This window comes from Falco cherrug, chromosome 6 (genome assembly GCF_023634085.1).
Source record: "Falco cherrug isolate bFalChe1 chromosome 6, bFalChe1.pri, whole genome shotgun sequence".
NCBI classification, from domain to species: domain Eukaryota; kingdom Metazoa; phylum Chordata; class Aves; order Falconiformes; family Falconidae; genus Falco; species Falco cherrug.
Window position 1 is genome coordinate 34,001,099 of NC_073702.1, and position 21,451 is coordinate 34,022,549.

Genomic DNA, 21,451 nt, shown 5'->3' on the forward strand with positions numbered 1-21,451 from the left:
CTCATTTTAGGGCTTGATTCAAATGGCTTTAGAATTGTTAGCTTATAAATAGAGGAGAACATCAGACAGCAGCAGGGACAACTGAACTGCACATGGGACAACTCGGGAATGACCACAGTTTACAGAAGAACAAATACTAAAAAATTATCAACTTTAAGTAACAGGAACAACTTTAAGTGCTGTTTCACAGGTAGGTCAGTCATTCTTGTTGGCATCCAGGAGGGAGGCAAGACACCTAGGCATGACTCCAGCACTCTGCCTTTAACCCACATGCACGCTGATCAGGCTGTTGTATTCCTTTCACTGGGCACGAACACACATGTGAAAGATAACTCAACACTTCATTATGTCAGCGCTCCTAAGCACATGTAAGAAGATGATATAATCCAGCCTAAGTGACATTTTCTTAGCAGATACCATCTGTTGTGTTTCCATTAAAAAGATATTATATAACAAGATATTTAACCTTCTGTAATTTATGTTTAGTTATTCATGAAAGAACTTTTGACAAAAAGCCTGTGAAACAAGCACAGAAGAAACTGTGTTGCTTCATTTTTGTACCTTAGTAGGATGGAACATAATAATGCTAGACAATGGAGAAAAGACTAATTTATGCACTAGCAAACACTAGCTATTGTAAAGGACCCTAAAAACAAGGCACAGGAAGAAAAATGCCCTTGGACAAAAAAAGCAACATGAGGAAGAGCTTTAAGATGTTACCATCCATCAATGTCTAAAGAAAGTTGAAGTGATGGCCCTTCACCACATAATGACTGATTAATCCTCTTTGCCATCATAGCAGAGGCAAGTATTAGAAAGCTAATGACATAATTAAAAATTCAACAGAATAAAGGTAATAATCACTTTTTTTTTGAGAGAGACCTTGAACTATTGGCTTAGAGCCCAACAACATGAGATTTGCATCTTCTGGGGGCAAATCAAACATTGTGCACCATCCCAATTACTTTGTTGTTAGAACATTAATAGCACTTTGCTGAAACATTTTTATAAAATTATATAAACTGACAATTTGTACAAATTGTGCCCTAACACACATTCTCAGATGCATTATTCAAAGGCTCCACCAGCTACTTTGCATCCCTAGATTAGCAGTCTTTTTTTTTCCCCCCCACTATCAATTTTCTACCAGGTCAGAGCCCAAGAGACCTGCAGGGCACCAGAGTCTCAAGGAGGAGTAAAATCTTTATGTTAAGTAGAGCACCAGGTGATTACAATTCCAACAAGGGGCAGTCTGGTAAAAAAAAAAAAAGATGATGTGTGTTCAATTTGCAGTAATTACAGCCAGTCAAAAAAAAATTTAGTTTAAATTCATGGCAGTCATGAACACCCACTTAAGAATAGACAGAAGTACACAGATACCAAGCGGTCTGTTGAGGAACATCCTACTATACAAGGAGGCATTTTTCATAAGCACTTATGAAAATCAAATAAACTAACCACCTAAGTGTTTTTAAACCATTCTGAAAGATGGTACTTGGAAGTCTGAAACAAAAACAAGAGCTCAAAACAAAAATTACCTAAGTAAATTATTTCTGGAGAGAACTCAATGCAACAATTTATCACTTTACTAAAAGAATAGCCTGAAAAACTGTTTCAGTAGAAAGAAGAAAAAGAATTCCACATATATGACTATGTTTTTCATAAATCAGTAGCACTCCTCCAATTATTCTAAGAGATATGTTGATTTTACTTTTATATTGGTGCTATCTTAAACTATTAATGATTACTCTCAGCAGATAAATGAAAAATCAATTATAAACAGGACAAAGGGATCATGATTTTGTTAGAAATGGTGCACCAACTGGAATTTTTAAACAACTTACAGAAAGGTCTTCTGCCTTTAAGGTTTTACAAGGTCTTCTCTCTCTATTGACCTCAGCAAGGCCAGCCAGCTGCTTAAGCTCAGCACCCTGTCAAACTGGAACAATTATATTTTCTACTGCCAAGAAGCTCCAACTGTGATAATAAGCATGATATACTGTATATTAAGACCTTGAATGTGTACAGCTGTCTACACCTCGCACAAACTGACCTCACATTAGAAACATTTCAAGTTGTTCTATAAACCTGTATCTTCAAAAGTTACAAAAGAGGAAAGCAGCTATGATAAAACCAGCCCAGTATGTTCCAAAAGCATTTCATTTATAGGCGTTTGCTTTTCACTTTCACCCTCAATCTCATCCGTAAGTTTGGTGGGCTAACTTTAGTCTTATAGGACGCATATATTAAAAAAGGGTTGACTCTTTGGCTGTCTTTACTACACAGCAGCAATGAAAGACTTGCTTGTTATGTTTGAACTACTGAGACTACAGAAATTTTTCAGGACTAAAAAATGCAAATATTCCTAGCCTCAAGTATTTGCCTGTCTATGAGGCTGAAGGTTGCCTAGCATTTTCACAAATTAACTCACACTAGGAAAAAGCATGGTAAATCTATGCACTAAACTGAACCTCTGACACTGGAGGGAACCGCAGCAGAATTCAGAAAGCTTAGTTAAGCTAAAGGAAGAGAAGCTTCTTCCAGATTGTTTAATCTCTTCAACACAATTCAAATGCATTTGGAACAATAGCAGCATTTTCAGTTAAATAGCATTTCTCTTTAACTGTTTTCAGTCACTGAAGAAGATCCTTTTTTTGTGTAGACAGCTGTAGGGAGATGGGTCGTAATGGGGGAATTGTAAAGATACTGATAAATTTGCTTATAATGTAAATAAATAAAAATTCACAAATAGATTTAGAAAGCTCACACGTACAGAGCACTAGAAAAATGCAAAGGGAAGAGTTTAAATGTGGAGTTAGATGTGTACCCTATTTTTAGGCATCTCTGACAAAGACAAGCTGGTTGCCCTGGGCTTCTTTCTACCCAATGGAGAGCAAAAAGATCTCTTTCAGGAATGATTCATTGAACTTGTTTTAGATGTCAACTGTAGAAATAGATGAACTACTCCCTGTAAATCCCTGAATCCTCCTCCCACTGCCCCAAACCCACCTGTCAAGTAAATCCAGGAGACCAGTAGGCACACATAGTACAGACATCTGATCAGATGTGGGGACAGGACAGGGGGACACAACAGACACCCCACCCACACCACAACCACCCACCACATCTTACTTCAGTGCTCAGTTTTGGGTTGTTTTTGTTTGTTTTTTTCTCCATCCATTGTAAAATTCTTGGTATTGAATTTCCTGGGCACTTTATTCCTTAAGATTCTGATGTGCCATCCCTATTGTAAAAGGTGGCAAGAGGGTATCAAATTGACATAGACAGAAATTATGGGACTAAAAATGTACCACAATATTTCATACACATTCCATACAACAAAAGTCAAACTGATTCATCAGAGCAGGATACCCTTCATTTTAATTATGATCTACAATATAGGGCACGAATTTCATAATATATATTTGACTTACAGCTGATTTTCTCCTGCTATCACTGAAAAAATGAACAGTGTTATGACAGTTACAAACTCAGTTAATATATAAAAAAAAACTGTTTAGTAGTATTGGTTGAGGAAAATAATAATATTTATGATCTCAACTAATCTGTTCTGGGGTGGGGGGTGAGGGAATCCTGCCTATATTCTGCTGTGAATTGTTGTTACTTCCTTGGTTTATAGTTCTTCACATTACTTTCCTCATCATTTCTGTCTTACCAAAACTTTGCTAGTCACTTTCCCCATCTATTTTATCAGATAGAATGGCTGTTTGTTTATTGTTCAATTCTAACACCAAGTATTAGTACTACAGCTTGGAACTAACTTCTCTAGTAAGATTAATTTAGACAGAACAACTGCTTTTTGCAGAGAGGATGAAACAATGGCTCTAGGAAGCAATTTACATTGAAACAAGTTCATGAGGTTTCTTGTCAGGATAGCTACATCTCTTTTTGGCAAGGACAGGGAAAAGATTTTGGTTTGGTTTATTTAAAAATTAAACCCATCCAAAGCTACATACTACATATTAAATAGACACCTGTACATTAATAAAATAAGAGGAGAGGAATTTTTCCAGGTTTACAGTAAGCAATCTGGTTTTATCCATAACTTGTTCCAATATGGCTACGCTCCTCTGCTGTATCAACCATGCACAGAATTATCTCTTTTCAGAAGTATTTTAGTATGGTCACAGAGTGTTATACCACTGAGCACAGCAGTGCTATAGTGTATCCCACCTTTCTAATGTAGCCAAATCACATTAGATGTCTACTGCCAAATATACCTTCTAACAGGTAACTAAACTAAAGAAATTCTAAAAATAAGTACATACTTTTCATTTAAGTAACGATACTCTCTCATTCAAAAGCAAGTAATTATTTTTGTTAAAACTTCATTACAAATGACTTAGCCTTTCAACAAAACAGAAAAGTTAATCAAAGAATCGAGCTTCAAAAAGAAAATGTAAATGGGGTTCACAGTATCTACTTTGAATCCAAATCCAGATTCATTTGGATAACAAACCAAAAATAAAGCAAAAACCAGAACAAACAAAAGTGGATTAATTAATCAAAATGCTGATTAATTCGTCAGTTTGCCTGCACGTCTTTCATCTGTGTGTGGGTGTGTGTGTGGAATCAATGACCTTTATTCTCCAGCAAAACTCCCAGAAAACAGTGGTTTGCAATTACTTGTCAATGTCCTGTTCCACACTTGCACCAAACAAGCAGTAGGGAAAGCCTGGAACTCAGATCTATTTAGGATTTGAGGGCATTTTTGTACTTCTATGATAATCCACCGATTTTTATAATTTTTTTATTTTTCATTTATAATCTGAAACTATTTAGATAAAGCAATCATGAGGAAGGAAAATATATTATCAACACAAATATGATAAGTTGATCTTTAAGATATTTGGGAAGCAGCAACACATTATTTTCAAATGAAAGTCTAAATTAAACTATTTCAGTTGCTCTGAGCAACTAGACCCCCTTCCAGAAAGTATATTTTCTTAAAAAGGAGATTATGACTGTTGTGAATGAAAATCTGAATCACCAAGAACATCCATTAAAAAAAAAAAAAAAGGAAAAGTAATGATTTTTAAGAATTCTATTGTAAATAGTTTGCATGAACTACAAGAATCAGTTTAAATTTAGCCATTTCTAATAAGGAATAGGACTGGTTTTATAAGCCACTATTTTTATTAACAGAGTAATTAATGAGTCATTTCCAACACAAATTACAGTTCACAACATCGGAATCCCTGACTACGGAATCCCTAAATGTTTATTACATTCAGGGAGAGTCCAAGTAGAAGTGAGAAGCCAAGATAAAATCATAGTTACAACCACACATACAATACAAGATCACAACATTTAGATGCAAGGGCTGTTACCAGTGATTGCTCATTGAACGACAGACTTGCATAAGAAATTCATTATAAAGACGAGAAAAAAACCCAACAGAATAAGACTATTGCAAATTGCTTACCAATATCAATATATTTTGGGTCCAAGGGAGTGCCAATAGAATTGCAGAGAACCAGCACATACTGTACGGAAATAAAAACAAGTGTCGTTATTATCACGTTTTCTGTAAATTAGTAAACAGTACAAGGTTTTCTGTGAAGGTATATCTCATAACCCACGTTTCACACAATCCGATGCTGATCACCAACAGAAAACAGAGGGACCGTGACTGCAGTAAATATAAAGCACCATAAACATGAGAGTAATGAGATGTTTGCCAATTAGCACTATAACCAAAGCCAAGCATGAAACAGGAAAACGATCAGCTGTTTTAAGCGAAGGAGCAAATCTACCAGGCAAAATTACAATACGTAGGATGTACTGCCACAGGGTCTGCAGGTAACGTGGGCAAGACAGACTGTGTCTCACCCCTGCTACGTTAAGGCACACACTGTTCTGCGATTATTTACTAGTGTGATACACCAGCAATTTCTCAGTGACTCAACTCTCACCTAGCTGTTCGTGCAAAAGATAATCTAATAAACTGCATCAGACCCCCTGGCTAGCTCCCAGAAGTTAGGGCCCTTGTGTACCCTAGGACCTTTGCAGACGTCAATTTCCTTGAACCTCCAAGAGGGGTACAATGTGGGGAGGACTGTGAATAAAGGCTATCCCTCCGCCCTGCAGTACGACAGACACTACAAAATGAGTTTTGTTAGTTTTGCCCTTCTTGTGATCCTGCTCAGGAAGGCTTTGATAGCATAGATACCTCGGATTGGTCTGCTAAATTCAGGAAGATGCAAAAAAATAAAAATCGACCTAGACATCAATGCTTCATTCTTGTTGCTGATGTATGCTTTTTTCCAGACCCAAATCAAGAATTACATAGCTTTATGATGATTGCACAGGGAAATAAGAATGTCTTGAATGAGAAGTGTGGAAATCAAGTAGGAACTTTACAGTAAAAGTATTTAGGCTAAAAAAAAAAAAGCCAGGGCTGCCAAAACTCAAAACTGGTTATCCTGACTCTCCAGGAAATGGAATATAATTAGTTCTTCATACCTCTTTTATCTCCAGAACAACTCACGTAATTGTGGTAGTAGACTACAGCAAGTGTACAGATTACCCCTTTAAACTGACAGACTGATAACTTATTAATCATGTGGGAATGGTATAATTTAGTTTTTTGTATGAACTTCATTCTTTCAAAGAAAAAGATCTGAACAAGGATTTATTTTAATTAATTTATTTATTTTTCTGGTTCTGCCACCGATAAACACCTCTCAAAAGTATTTTTCATAACTTCCTGACATTCACATCCACTTGCAATACCTTTAAATAGTTCCTGCTGAAATTAGTCTTTTTTGCCCCATCAGCTATTGCTGTACATTTTGCCATCTTGAAATCACAATTCTAATGAACAAAAGTATTGCAAAACAAACCTGTTTTTCAGAAAGCAACTGTAATGAACTGCTACCCAAAGGATAAGTTTGTTCATTTCCTAAAAGCTGACCCCCCACAGTGTTAATAATTACGCTGGAGTCATTTCAAAAGAATTGAAAGATGCTTATTATCTGTAATTTTCAGATTTAAAATTTAAAATTAAATTTAAAATAAAATTTCATTTATGCTCAAGAAAGTTACACCAAGTCCCTCCACTGTTTGTTTCCTGCTTTAAAAATACAGCACAGAAAAATCTCATTTTATTGCACTCAATTTCACCAAATCATTTTGATCATGTATACCATATTTGCCATCTATATAACAGTACACCATTTATTGCACAATCAAGCAAAGCAGCACTAAAGAATTTTTTTCTTTACCGTTGCACCATTTGACTCCATCTCATGCTCTTCCTTTGTAAGCAATATACAAGCAATATAAGAAATAATTCACAGTGAACTCAGTAAGAAAAACCGTGTGTAACAGTTAACATCACACTAACAGAAAGTACATTAACCAAAGAATATATTTATCATATCATTTGTCACTACCTTTAAAATAAACAAACAAATGGAGCAGTTTGTGGTAACGTAATTTATACCACCTAAAAAATTCCCCCCTCCCTTTTTTCCCCCACTTCTGACTAATTAAATATTTGTTACCATTCTGATGCTCTCCTGCTTTTAACTTGTCTTTAGAAATACTTAGAACAAGTCTCTAGAAACATTAGTCTGGAAGGCTGCGGTTTCATTAAGTGACTAATGGCTACAAGGAGTTAAAAGCACACAGGCAGTTAATCAGTCTGCACATTTTCATTATTATGTTTGTTGAGGCTCTTTGTTTTTAAGCACCAAGCCCATTCAAGTGCCATTCTGTCAAATGACAACTGAATGACACACTCAGAATTTTACATTTCATCTTGTTCCAGCTATAAAGCACTGGCATGTGGAACAGAGCGTTTCAAATGAAAATTTAAGAAAAAGACTTTACCTGAGGTTGATTTTCATCTGCTTTAGTGGCTAGAACACAGAAGTCTCCATAAGTCGTTATGGAAATCAAGCTCTTGACATATTTCACATACTTCTCATTGTTTTTTGTGTCCCAAAAGACTACACAGTATTCTGGACGATCAGGTCGGGTATACGCGTAAACAACCGTATTGGAGCAGTAACCCCACTGCCAAGAGAGACAATTTTGATAAAACCTATCAGAAATTATAAAAATTTGATAATACATTTTTCACAGCTACAAAAGAAAGTGTTTATTTCATATACACAATCAGTATTCAATATACTTTACCTGTCAAGTGATGAACTGATACATTGAAAGTATGTGAACACAGCTCTGGTAATAAATTAGTTTCATACTATTAAACTGGCAAAAGAAGCCTTCCCATCACACAGAATAACATGTCACAATCAGACCTGGAGGATCAACCTCAAAATGTGACAAGATCGCACTTCTCCTTATTTCTTCCTTGTTCGGCAGGTACACAGGAAAACCCACTGTGATGATGGGGTTTGCCATGAAAATTCTTGCTCTATGACTACTGATTTGGAAACTCGAAGTTTGTTTCCAAGAATAAACACCTCAAACAGTGCAACTGCTGAAGCAGACAAAAAATAAGCAATTATATTAGAGCACTATATCAAGTCACATCACCTTTTCCATATTAGTAACATGAGAAAAACCCTCCCTTCCCTGCCAGAACAATATAATTATTCATTAACGGGTGGGAGAAAAGGCAAAAAGGCAAAAGAAGAAATGGGATATCCAAACACTGCAAAAATCATGATGTATTTTATTGCAGTCCACTGATTTTAATTATAGAAATTAACAATGAAAACCCTCTCTAACACAGCAGAATCCAAAAATATCTCAGAAAGGAGGTGAAGCTGACAAATAAACAAGATATAAAGCAAACCACTTAAAGATGGTGATGCAACTGTAGAAAAAAATAACAGAATTCTCTGCATCAGCATTTAGTAGAAGGAGAAGAGAGAGCTGGCCAGAAGGGTTCCCACACTCCACAGGGAATGAAACCAAGATGATCAAGCATCAGCAAGAGAACTTTTAGAATAGATCTACAAACTGAATGGTAATAAATTGGCAGAACCCAAAGGTTTTCACTCAAGTACAGTTCTATGGGAATTCAAACACAATGCTGTGGAATATAGCCAGAGGAACAAGAGTGGGGAGATGTAAAAAGCATTATGGTTCTGGGAATCACAAATCAGTAAATCTAGCTTTCACACAAGGTAGAGATGTAAAAAAAAAAGAAGTAATAAATAATAGAATTAGAATGACATTGACATTAGACAGTCATGTTTTTAGCTCTGGAAGTTGTACCTCACTCATTTACTCTTATTTATTATCTTTCAGAGAAGCAACAGTCATGTGAACAGAGATGACCCAACTGATAAGACCTACTTGGATTTTCAAGAAAAATCAAGCTCATTTTGGATACAGGAAGACAATAAAACGATTGGAATAAAGGTAGTTTTTGACAGCTGAGAGCACTACCCACAGGATCCTTTTCAGAGATGCAAACTGGAACTTACACTATTCTGAATATTCAAAATTTATATGAGAGGAATAAGTTACAAGGTAACAAGCCAGTAAACTGTAAACTGTTTGTCAAACCTAGAACTGATTTCAAGAAGTGGCAAAGGACCCCAGAATACTGTATGATAAGGATATAAAGTGAAATCAAATGTAGATTTGAACAATACAGCAGAAGAAATGCAACTAGCACTATAGACTCTAAATTGGTATTACAACTCCAAAAAGACACCATGTAAACTATGAATAGTTTAAAAAAGATCAGCTCAATTCATAGTTTTTACTGTCACATTAACTTTAAAACCCCTTTCTCTTAACACTTGAAAAATACACAAAACCGGATTATTCAGTGGATTGGTAATGTGATACTAACACTTCATCTCCAGGTCATTAATTCCAATCCAGTTTAAGTTAATGACAGTTTTGAATCACTACCATTTAATGACTGACACCTTTTACAGTATCTAGTTCCTAAAATGGAGTTACAGATATAATCACAAAGAACATAGTGGTAGCAATGTGTATTATTTATGGAAGGACAACACACCATAAAAATATTTGACATTGAAACAAGTATACTACTAACAGGTTAAGTGTTTATTTACTGCATAAATGAACAAATTTGAGCACATATTTTTCCACTATAAATATACAAAAAGGAAAGGGAAAAAAGTAACAAAGAGCAGTTTCTAAAACTAAAGTTTCAAAATCTTATTCATTTGCAAACTGTGCCAGATCCTGAAATACACATGGTCTCATAGATACTGATGAGTTTAAGAAACAGCAACAGGCCTCTCTTACAGCTGTTACATGTTTCCCAGAATAAACATTAGGTAGCATTTCCTGCAAGACTAATTACCAGCTCTAATTTCCAAAGTCTTTTCCAGCAGATTTACAACAAACAATTTGAGACTGCTTCTAACAGATTCGTGATTTTAACTCCCTGACCAATGACTTTTCACAACCAAGAGGAAGAATACATTTCAATATAGCAGCAGTATGTTCCTCATGTTACACACTCACTCTCTTTAATCACAGTAGTTACACACTGATGATTAAAAAACATACCTTGTGTTGGAAAAAAAAGGTACACAATACTGTACACTTAACAGTAATCGCTATTTTTTTTAAACTGTAAATTTACAGTTAAATAGTCCTAACTAAAAAAAAACAAAACAAAACACAAAAAACACCCATACAGTAGACAAGATCATTATTTAGAATTAGCTCAATACATATTTGTAAAAGGTATGTTGGAAACTGAAATATAAGTAGGAAGAACAGTTATCAGGTTGCATTCATTACTGCTGCTCAAGGTTCTACACAAACACTCCTGCTTTAAACTAGTAATTCACTACCAAAAAAAAAAAAAAAAAGGCAGTAAAAGTAAGGCTCAAGCAATTCCCATTGTATTGCTTAGCCCACTCAGTATAACCAAACAGCAATGAAAACACTGGAGCCTTACCTACATGACAGCCTCAATTACTACCAAATTTAGAATCATGCCCAATTCTGTTAATATTAACAAAGCTCACATTTCCCTATTACGAAAATAAAATCACAAATTCATTATAAAAGCAATGGCTAAGTCATTCCATCACCAAAACAGACACACATATTCTACTAAAACTTCAGCTCAGTAGTGTTAGTCAAGTAGCAACCATAAGTTAAGCACTGATTTATGTATTAGAGAAAGCTACTTTTTCAACTCATTCAGAAAGAGAGTAAGAGGAAACCTGTATTAATACAGTTAGGTGCCACATTACTACATACCTTGTAATCTGGACGAATGTTTGCAAAATATATGTAAGAATCAACAGCTAGTGCAATTTTCAGTCCACTTCCCTCCCAAGACAAGGCAGATACCTGTTTGCCAGGAACTTTCAGTGTGCGCAAATGCTTGTTTAAAACAAGGAAAGAAAGAGTTCTGAATTTATCATAGGAAAACCACCCTAAAAATACATAAACAGTTCCAATAGTTGATAAAAACCAAACATAGAACTTCTTTACAGTACCCCATAATGACTCCAAATTACAATACACGTACAAACAAACAGGGATCTATTTAACACGCATTACCATAAAACTGCTTTTGCCTCAATTCTTTTTTTGTCAGACAGAAAAAACTAAACCACCTCAGCGACAGCTTAGAAAAATAATAGATGAAGAATGACAGTACAAGCATTTTTTCCTTTGGTTGACAATTTGAATCACCTTTTTAATTTCAGTAGCTACTAAAATAAACACAGTAATAGTACTGATATCTGACATGCCTCAGAAGTTTCATTTATGTTGGAAGTGTATTAGTCAGTTGATGTATAACACCCTTAACTACAGCTGTTAGTTTAAACAAAAGCATATAGCTAATCTATGCCAAGAGCATACAATGAATTAACCGCATAGGTACACAAATTGCAGTGAGGCAACAGACATTTTCCTCTTCTCTATTCCCTTTCATAAAAAAGTCTACAAAAGGCAGTTACATGTCTATTTACAATTAACAGCTAGCAAAGAAATAAGCTTTCCCTCTTTTTTGTATCTTTATTTTGCTGTAGAATTTGAACACAACAATTGGAAAAAATGTTTTCAAAAACTATAACCTTAGTCCCACAGAGCACTTGTTTGCGGGAAACTTTTTGTTTGCCAATAATATAGACATATGTAATAAAGGATACATTAATCTACTATTTACTGCAAAATTTTGAATAATCTTAGGCTTTAAAAGAATACAATATTTTACTCAGCAGAACACCAATACTTATGCTTAAATCTAACTTTCCTTTTGAGGGCATAACTTTGTGCCTAAACAAAGTTTAGTTTGTGCCTAAACTACCTTTTTCATGCCTTTGATCTGATGTAAATATTAAGTCCCAATGCTGGTCACACATTTCTCAAAAGATACCATCTTCCAAAAAGTTAAGCCTGTACCTGAATATCAGAACTAGTACAAAACAACTCTAAACACTGAAGAATTTACTTCTAAACACTAGATACAGAGTCTGGAACCCCTATTTCAGTTGATCTGAAGCAGCAACCAGAGACATAACTATTGCCCAAAGTCTTCAGTTCCATTTAATTCTTTCAACTAAGGGAAAATCTACAGATGATGTTGCATCTTAACCCCTTTCGCAGCACAGGTCACAGCAATATGCTTACCACAGATACCCCCAGAGCCAACCAGTACTTCCTCTGTACAAGGGACAAACTTTCTCACACTCAGATACGTAAAACTAACTTACTGATTTCCTGATATATGCCTAGGAGGGAAAGTGAAATTATCTGAAATTACCTTGCAAGGCAAGAGTAGCACCATGAACAGAAATGTATAGGAAAGCGGTCTTTTAACATTTACAAGACAATATGCCCAACAGACAAATGAAGATTAGAAACAGTATTTTCTGAGGTTTCTGAGCCGTTGCTTTTACTGGTACCAGAAGCTGTTTCTCAGTTTTACTGATGCCATAAAAATAGAGGGGAACATTCACTGTATTTGATACCCAGAGGTTAAGTTAGCATCTTACCTGCTGCCTAAGCATTCCAAATCACTTACTGACTATAGTCTGAACTGACGTATCCGAGTTAGATGTTCCAAGTTAGACACTATACATATCCCATCACTTTGCAATTGGGTTCTCGCACTGGCCACTAACTTGCGGTTCTAAAAGGGTACCTGGTCCCGTGTCATCTTTCCAGATCCAGGTAGATATCCTAGATACCTTAGAGCACATTAAACACACTAAACACCTACATTTTGGCATCCAAACTCCACCAGTAATGACCATACAGACAAAACATTCTAAGATTAAAAAAAACATTTAATATATATATTGAATATTTTTACCTCACCAAACGGAGTATAGAACTGCACAATGTTTACATCTTTTTCTTGAGAAGTTGCTTTTAGGGACCCTGCCACCGCCAATACGCTTCCACAGTGGTTCCACTGAATACATACTATATTCATACCAGTGTCAATCAAAACAGGATCTAGTTTTTAAGAAATAAACATCAAGAATATAAACACAAGTAGATGTTTTGGATCAAGAGTAGTTCAGTAATTAGCACACACATTTTGTACCTACTCTGGTCATTCTCATCTCTCATTATCTGGCATCTTCCATTGTCATAACAGACAGCAAGACAAGGACAATCTGGTTCAATGTAGCCTTCTGTACCATGATACCAGTGTATTCCAGCAATACTGAATGCTCCAGTTAAGTTCACCAAACAACTCAGTTTCATTTTCACCTAGACAAGAATGGTTAATCATTTAAAGTCATATACAAAATGTTATTTAGAAGAACAATTTATCTCTCTACTGATACCTTGCAGAAGACAAGATGTCTATGGAAAAAATTTTTCCTGTCCCAAGAAAAAATCTTCACACTTTCAAAATTTTAAGAGTTTGAAAGAATTCCTTATTCACAGACAGATCAGACAAATGAAAACATGTATTTTAACTACTAAGAAGTACTTTAACGTTGGTGTTTTCATTCTTTGAAAAGTAACTTAAAACCACAGAAAACGAAACAAACCCAAACAAACAAGAAGTCCCCACCACATGCACATACACATAAGGAACCCCACTGGCACTTTGCAAAAAACAAAAATAATTTCAAACCATTCCTGGCCAAAAGATTTAAAAAAAAAAAAAAAAATCTTTGTCAGCTTTTTCTTGATAGAAGTGTCTTAAAAAAATATATAAAAATAATTGTAAAAAATAAGTGTCTGAACTAGAACACCAATTAAGGTAAGTTTACTTTTTTAATAATTAGCCCTGTACATCTGGTAACACAGGTAAGGGCTTTTTCTGAAAGAGTGCACCTGGATCACTTCTAGAAGGGCTACCAGGTAAATTATGGAAGGGGGGTGGGAGCACGGTGGGGCAGAGCACAACCATATATATTGTTGATAAAGGGGGATGGGGGGGGGGGGCGGGCAGGGAAGTGACAACTTACTTAAAGAATTTCACTGATTTACAGCACATGCTGGAAATGCCATGACTCACACAGTGGTAAGAAAGATAGATACAGTGGGGAAGGTAAAGAAAAGAAAACAGGAAGGCAAAGGGACACAGGGAAAGAAAATTCACCATAATAGGCATCTAAAAAGTTAAGAATATGGTTCCAATTATGTTGCTCTTTTCAAAGATAGTGGTTTAGTTCTGTTTAGCATTTTGTCATAGTCATAGTCCAATACTCCAAGTAAGCAGATAAAAATAAATAACTAAACCAAAGTTGTAGGAATGCAGCAATATTATAATCACTTCCTTTCATTTTTCCACTTATCAGGTTTTCTCTGAAGCACGTAACATTCCTTATGGAATAAAGAATGACAGAGGCAATAAGAAAATAAACTATTGCTTTAGTCTAAAAAGCATGCTAGTCCTTTTAACATGAATTTAATTTAATTAGTATCACCAAATGTATTTTTACAATTTCAGTAACTATTGCAAGGCAAAAAGGCATTAGTTGATGCAATATTCATTTAGCTCCCAAGAAAGAAATAACTATATTAAAAAGTTGCAGCTGCATAAAACTTGAGCAACAACTTCATGCACAAGACCCTGTCCAGTTCTCAGTACTGAAATCCACCAACTAAACAAACAAACATGAAATAAATTAAGAGGAAGTAAGGATTTATGCTTGCTGAAGTTAATACCTTTATTATACCACCATGAACTTACAATAAAATTTCCCTGATTGTCATAAATGTGAATCTCTCCATTTGCCATTCCAAAGAGTAAGACTTTGCTATCAGAGGACCAGGCCACGTGGCACAGGTGAGTACCTTTCAAGTCTTTTCCCCAAATGCGATTGCCTGTAATAGAACACCGACTGTACTTAATAAACATACTACAAAATCAAAAATAGGATGCAAGTTACCAATGTAAAAAATAAAACAGCTTAAGCAAGTCAAAGCAACAATTAAAAAGTAACTATCAATTGTATTTATCTAGAGAAACAGAGCCACTATGTACATAATACTGAAAACAAAAGCTATGTAACACCACAATTAGTAGAGCTTAAATTTTACCATCCACTGATCCAACAATCACAGCTCCATCTTCATATACAATACAAATCTTTTGTCCATCAGCATTCCAGCTCATACTTCGAACAACAGATTTATTTCTATTGTTAATCATCTCTTCATACCAAGCACCTATTGGTAGTGAATGAAAAACTGAGTTATACTTCTGATTTGATAATCCTCTAGTGGAGTCAAGGTACATGCTAATCACTGAACTCAAAGAGAAAAATTACTCTCTAATTAGAAAGATACGCAAATAGGACTGTAATGAGATTTCTTAGCAATATGAATTCCTGACGTTGTTTTGAAAAAGCCCAAATACAGCACACAAAGTTTATGAGTTACCAAGCAATCAAATTTGGTCTTCAATGAAACAAGAGAAACCTGGGCTGCTTATAAGTAAACGTGAGACAGTAGGTTACATACGACTCTGCAGTGTCATATACAACAAAGAGCTACAGTAGCAGTAAGTTTTGGAAAGGAATTAAAAACAACATTCTGCCCTTCCCATAAAACTCTAGCAAGACTATGCTACAGTGTCCCCCAGACTACACAGATGTAATTGTTGTGAAACCTAGTGTTCAGGTGTGAGCTACTTTCAGAGACAGGAGCCAAAGACAGGAGAGACCCTACAGGAAGAGATCTGTGCTTGCGTAATCTCAGAACTGGCAAGAATACACTAGGAAACATAAATGGAGGGAAGAACAGTCTTTGATAGGAATACATATTAAATAATTTACTGGTTCTTTTCCAAAATTAAGAGATTATTTCTGTGACAGTAGCCACCACATATCAGGCAGAAAGATCAATCAAGTGATATTCTTTATTCTTGAAATGAGAATCTGAGCTGAGATTTTATTTCTTTCCATTTTTCATTAAACAAAAATCCCCAAGAGAAAAAGAAAACCCTTTACTTTCATTCCCATATGTTGGAAAGTGTGTAATTTCCCTGTGAGGTTTGCTGGCTTTCAAATGAATTTAAACATACCAGAGAAGTATACGGATGTGTGAAAAGGTCAAGAACAATAAAAGCCAATTACAGCAATACACTGGTTAGTCGTAATGGTTCACTGCCTTAATTAAACATTTCTAGAGATTGTTTTTATGAAAGTATTTAATTGATGTTCTAAGCAGGGTTGCTAAGTTCTTGTAGTTTTACAAACATGTCTATGCTTCATGTACTTTGCAGAAGTATTTAAATATTACAAAGATATCCAGAACAGAACCTACACAAAGAAGCACTGCTTCCTGGGTATTTTTTGTTCAATATACTATATTCTTCCAAGGGAGGAACACAGATAATAAATTTAGAGCAGTTTACCAAGCATATGGCTAAGGTAGCTCTGGAGGACAAATGTCTTTTCATATGTAACTACACTATGAAAAATGTAGACAAGTATTACAATAAAAACTTGGAAATTGTTTTAAATCTATTTTGAGCCTTACAGTCTGCAAACTAAGAAGTCTGAAAAACAGTTAAAAAATTGCTGAAAAGGAAAATATGAAAATGTTTTTTACAAGATGGAATATTATCCCCATCTCAAATTTAATCTGTAGAATACCTTTATACAGCATCCACACAATGATGAGTCCATTTTGATCACTAGTAGTCAGTTTTTGATACTGTTCATTCCATGTCACCACTTGCACGGAACCTAGAAAATGATATAACTTTTTTTTTTTATTTACATCATTTAAATACATTAATAAAAACCACCACATCCAGCTTAATCAACCTGGAGCCTATCAGAAATCTGCACTGCTGACTTTGATTTAGTTTTAGGCATTCTTCCTGTATCACTCATTTCTTCTTTCAAAATTCAGCTAATGGGCTCCTTTTGCTTCCGTATTCACCCACTTGAGTAACATCCTCTCCAAATTCTGTTCAGAATGTTCCTTCAGTACATAAACCCCAAATCACAGTTTTGCGATTTCTGACGGCCTCTGACACATTAATCTGGGAAGCTGACAAAACTTGTCGTTAAGTTTTGTTTCTTCCTTCCTCTTACTAACTTGATCTTCAGTAGGGTTGCACTTCTAAAACAAAATCTCCCAATCACCAAGAACAGCACTCTACAATCAATTCCTTCAGACCATGAAGTCTCATATGGGATCCTACTCATACATATTTGACTTGAAACATCCAAACTGTTTCTATGCAGCATCTTATTTAATCAGTTCAACACTGAATTGCCAACTTCAAGCATCACATTCTTTCATGCCCTCACCACTAGCCATCCATTTCCTCTGAGTTTTTTCCATTTTTTCAGCATTTCCATCATTTATCAACAGATGCGATCAAAGATATCCTGAATGAATTTTTCAAAGTAACAGTAATCTACTTCAGAATTGAAGACGTCTGTTCAAAGTATCCACTAAATCAACTTGTCACAATTAATTTTTTAGATCATTTTTAACCAGGTCCCTAAAAATAACCTGACTGTTGGCAGGTTTCAACTGCAAATCCTCAGTAAAAAAACATTTTGTCAAATAGCATAAGGATTTTACCATTCTCTTCATATCCCATTATCCATAGATGGTGACAACATTTCTCACATGAGAGTTTAATTCCTCCCCATCCAATTTCCCTGCATTCAATTTTTACTTTCACACACTATCCTTCTCTAGCCTGTTTTCTAACCTCTCTAAACTTTGTCTGTATACTATACTGCAGTCTATGTATATACACATTCTGTAATTTGTCAATAAATGGAAAATGAAGATATATTTAAGACAGAAATCAGGTTTACTGAACTACCTTTGATTTCTTCAGAAGGGAATGTAAAGCTACCATAACATATAAGCAAATCTTACAGACACTATAAAAAAAAAGGCTTATCCACATGTATCACTAGAAAAAACAAGGCTTTTAGTCTCATTTCTGATTTAACCTATTGTACAGAGTTTAAAACTTTGTATATACAGTGTATACAGTGTAAAAGAAAATTGTTCTTTTTTTTTAAACCACAGTAGAACATCATTGTTTAACTCAGCAATTCCAGCATCAACTGCTCATTAGTTTAGCTTTTCTCTTCTGCTATAAAGCACTCTTTATCTGTCATCTACCAAAGCAGTATGTGAACAAATGTATAATGATCTTTTATGTAAATACCTAAAAATATATTCTAGTCCCATGCAACTAAGTAGCATTTCCAGATTAACCATGCTGAAGTCTGAGATAACAATTACTATACCAGTAGCACTGCCTGATTTTTTTTTAAAAAAAGGTCCCTCTGTAATATAACACATACAATAGCATCATCCACTGAAACAGAAACCAGTATTTCCTTCTCAGGATAATAATTGGGAAGCAAATAATTTGGAAAAAGCAAGGCCTGATGTAAATACAAAACAAGTTACACTGTAATTTCAAAGTTCACAGACTTAATCTTGCAAAATACATAAGCAAACTTTAAATTGTAACAGGCAGAGCAGAGCTTGGTTTATGCAGCTTCCATTCCATGTCACACATACAGTATCAGCCAGGAGAACTGAGGTAAGGCTAAGTAAGTTTCATTCTCAACCCAGTAATTCACTGTCAAATCATGAAAGATTTACTGTAGGTCTTTCATCAGATAACTTCGTAAAAATAGATAGCCAAGCTGTTATATACCTGAGTTGAATATTGATAATCTTTATTTCAAGCTTATAATAAAAAGATACAGCAAAATTATTCTATCAACTTCACAAAATCTTGTATTTTTTCTTTATTCTAATCAAAAGTATTTTAAATGCTCAAATACACTTACCACTATGACCTTCAAGAGTTTGATTCACAGAAAGATTGCTGGGAGCTGCAAGTCCCTTTATTTTTGCTTCATCTAAAAATAACAAAAATAGCTACAAAATAATTCTAATAAAGCATACATACTACTGTGCCTCTATCAATACTGCACATCTAATCACTATTTACACAGATAAAATTATTCACCTATAAGTAAATTCTAACCACAGGATTAATTTTCCACCCCTCAATTCAACATGTTTGCTAGTCATACCATACTCAACCAAGTTCATATGTTCTTTATGGCCTAGCGTTTTTTCAAGAAAAAAACAACAAAACAAACAAAAAACCCACAACAACTATGGCTATCACATTTTGTTACCTTCAGAATAAGGTTTAAAAGGTTTTGAAAATATACTGGATTTTACTTTTCTTGGAACATATTTATATAAAAGTAAAAAACCCCAGAGCTTACTCCCTAAAATAATGAAGATGGTAGAGAACATCCAAACAAAATTAAGAAATAACAAAATCAGTTCAAAAATAAACTGGAAGCCTATACAAACAAGAAAGAAATATGCCCTGAAAAGAAGCAGCACTGAAGAATACTTCAGGAGATACAACAGGTTGACAAACTACATGTGTGCCATGTAAGACAAGCTGGAAGAAAAGTGTTCAAAAGAAAGTGACAGCACATTTGATGTTTATACAAATGTATGTACAGATTTAAAATATACACAATATAAAATATTGTCAAGTAACTTGTGGAAGTACTTATGCTTTCTGAAGTATGGTGGGTTTTGTTCTTAAAAAAACCAAACCAAAACAAAACAACCCTCATTTACCTGTCTGTGTTTCCAATTTTAAAACTTTGAGTAATCCATCCTCTCCACCACAGGCTATGAAGCCTTGATCCTTATTCCAGGAAATACATCTTAATCGAACATTACCAGGAATTGCAATCTATAAAAGAAATATTTTGCTTCCCTACACAGTTGTAAGAATCATGTTTTATTTTAAAATACTCTATTAGAAACACCTCAAAGACACCTATGATAGCACACAAGATAAAATTATTTCTTCAGCACATGCAAAAAGGGACAGAAGACAATTAAAGCTACAAGCACTAGTGACACCGTGCAACACAACACTTGCAAAAATGGAAATTAACGCATGCAGTAAGTAATAAGAGGGCATCTTCAAAGGTGTGCACGGAAGTGCAACAAAACAGGTGAGAGGTATCACGCAGCGCGCAGGGCTTTGCCACGAGCTGGTCTCCAGTTGGAATTATGTCCAAGGTCTCCTGGGGGGTGCAGTTGCTCAGGAGCCAGCTGAAGACCAACGAAACCCCAAGCCCCAAACCCAGGCCGAGAGGGAGCGAGAAGGGCAGAGCAGGGCACGCTCCGGGCAGGGACCAAGCCCACGGCCGCCCACCAGCGCTAGCGGAGCCGCAGCAGCCGCAGGCAGCGGGAGGGAGCCCCCAGGGTTCCCTCAGCGCCCCGAGGCGCCGGCCGAAGCGGGCAGGGGGAGCGGGGATCTCCGCCTGCCCTAGGGCTGCCTGCCCCCCCACCACCGCGACTTTCCGCCGTGCCCCGGGAGCACCTTCTTGCAGAGGTAGATGAACATCCCGGCGGAGCGAGGCGGGACGCACACGGCGCCTCACGGCAGCGCGGCGCAGCGGGCCCAGCGCGGCCTCCTCGCTAACCGCGTCACCCTGGCAACCGCCGCCGGAAGCCCGCCCGGGCCGCGCGCTCCGCTGTTTCCGGCAGCGGGAGACGAGAGACGCCATTAACGCGCCGCCACCCGCCCCACGACATCAGGCGCTAGCGCTGCCGCTGCTTTGGGCCGGGGCCGAGCCCTGCCCCCACCCCCTGAGGCGCCGGCTGAGGCGGCGGCAGCGCCGGGGGCACCGTGGCGGCCTGCGCAGGCCGCTGCCAGCCGCCGGCGGGTGGGCCCCTGAGCTGGGAGGTGGGCTGGGGGCTTGCCCGCCCCGCCACAGCCATTGACGGTCGTACTCCAGTTGGGTAGAAGGCACTTGGTAATTCGTTAATAAAGCGCACTCTGCTTTTACATGTAGGAAAACCTTGAAGCTTGCGAATCCCAAAGTGTTTGCACATAGTGTTTTCAGTGGTGTAGCTCACATCAAAACGTCCACAGAGTTATCCCAGCCGCAGGGCTGCCCCAGGCCTTGCTGTTACCTGAGGTAACTGGTGGCTGTGGCTGAGGCCACAGGTGTTGGATACCATTCCTGATCCTGGGAAGGTG

The 21,451-nt window shown here is 36.5% G+C and overlaps 1 protein-coding gene across 6 annotated transcripts in view; it reads right to left on the reverse strand.

Moving 5' to 3' along the window:
• WDR35 (WD repeat domain 35) overlaps window positions 1-20,989 on the reverse strand; it is a 49,176-nt gene extending 28,187 nt beyond the window's left edge. For 2 of the 6 annotated variants that reach the window (XM_055714290.1, XM_055714289.1), the window contains exons 1-12: window positions 20,789-20,989; window positions 20,032-20,149; window positions 19,212-19,283; window positions 17,025-17,117; window positions 15,466-15,594; window positions 15,116-15,249; window positions 13,512-13,677; window positions 13,271-13,416; window positions 11,203-11,328; window positions 7,858-8,043; window positions 7,248-7,280; window positions 5,447-5,507 (exon numbers count right to left, since the gene is read on the reverse strand). In XM_055714290.1, coding sequence (XP_055570265.1) covers window positions 5,447-5,507; window positions 7,248-7,280; window positions 7,858-8,043; window positions 11,203-11,328; window positions 13,271-13,416; window positions 13,512-13,677; window positions 15,116-15,249; window positions 15,466-15,594; window positions 17,025-17,117; window positions 19,212-19,283; window positions 20,032-20,149; window positions 20,789-20,812 — 1,288 coding nt within the window. In that variant the 5' untranslated portion in view covers window positions 20,813-20,989. The remainder of the gene's footprint in view (window positions 1-5,446; window positions 5,508-7,247; window positions 7,281-7,857; window positions 8,044-11,202; window positions 11,329-13,270; window positions 13,417-13,511; window positions 13,678-15,115; window positions 15,250-15,465; window positions 15,595-17,024; window positions 17,118-19,211; window positions 19,284-20,031; window positions 20,150-20,788) is intronic. The other 4 variants (XM_055714286.1, XM_055714285.1, XM_055714288.1 and 1 more) reach the window with 2 other exon arrangements.
• Between the last annotated feature and the right edge of the window lie 462 nt (window positions 20,990-21,451).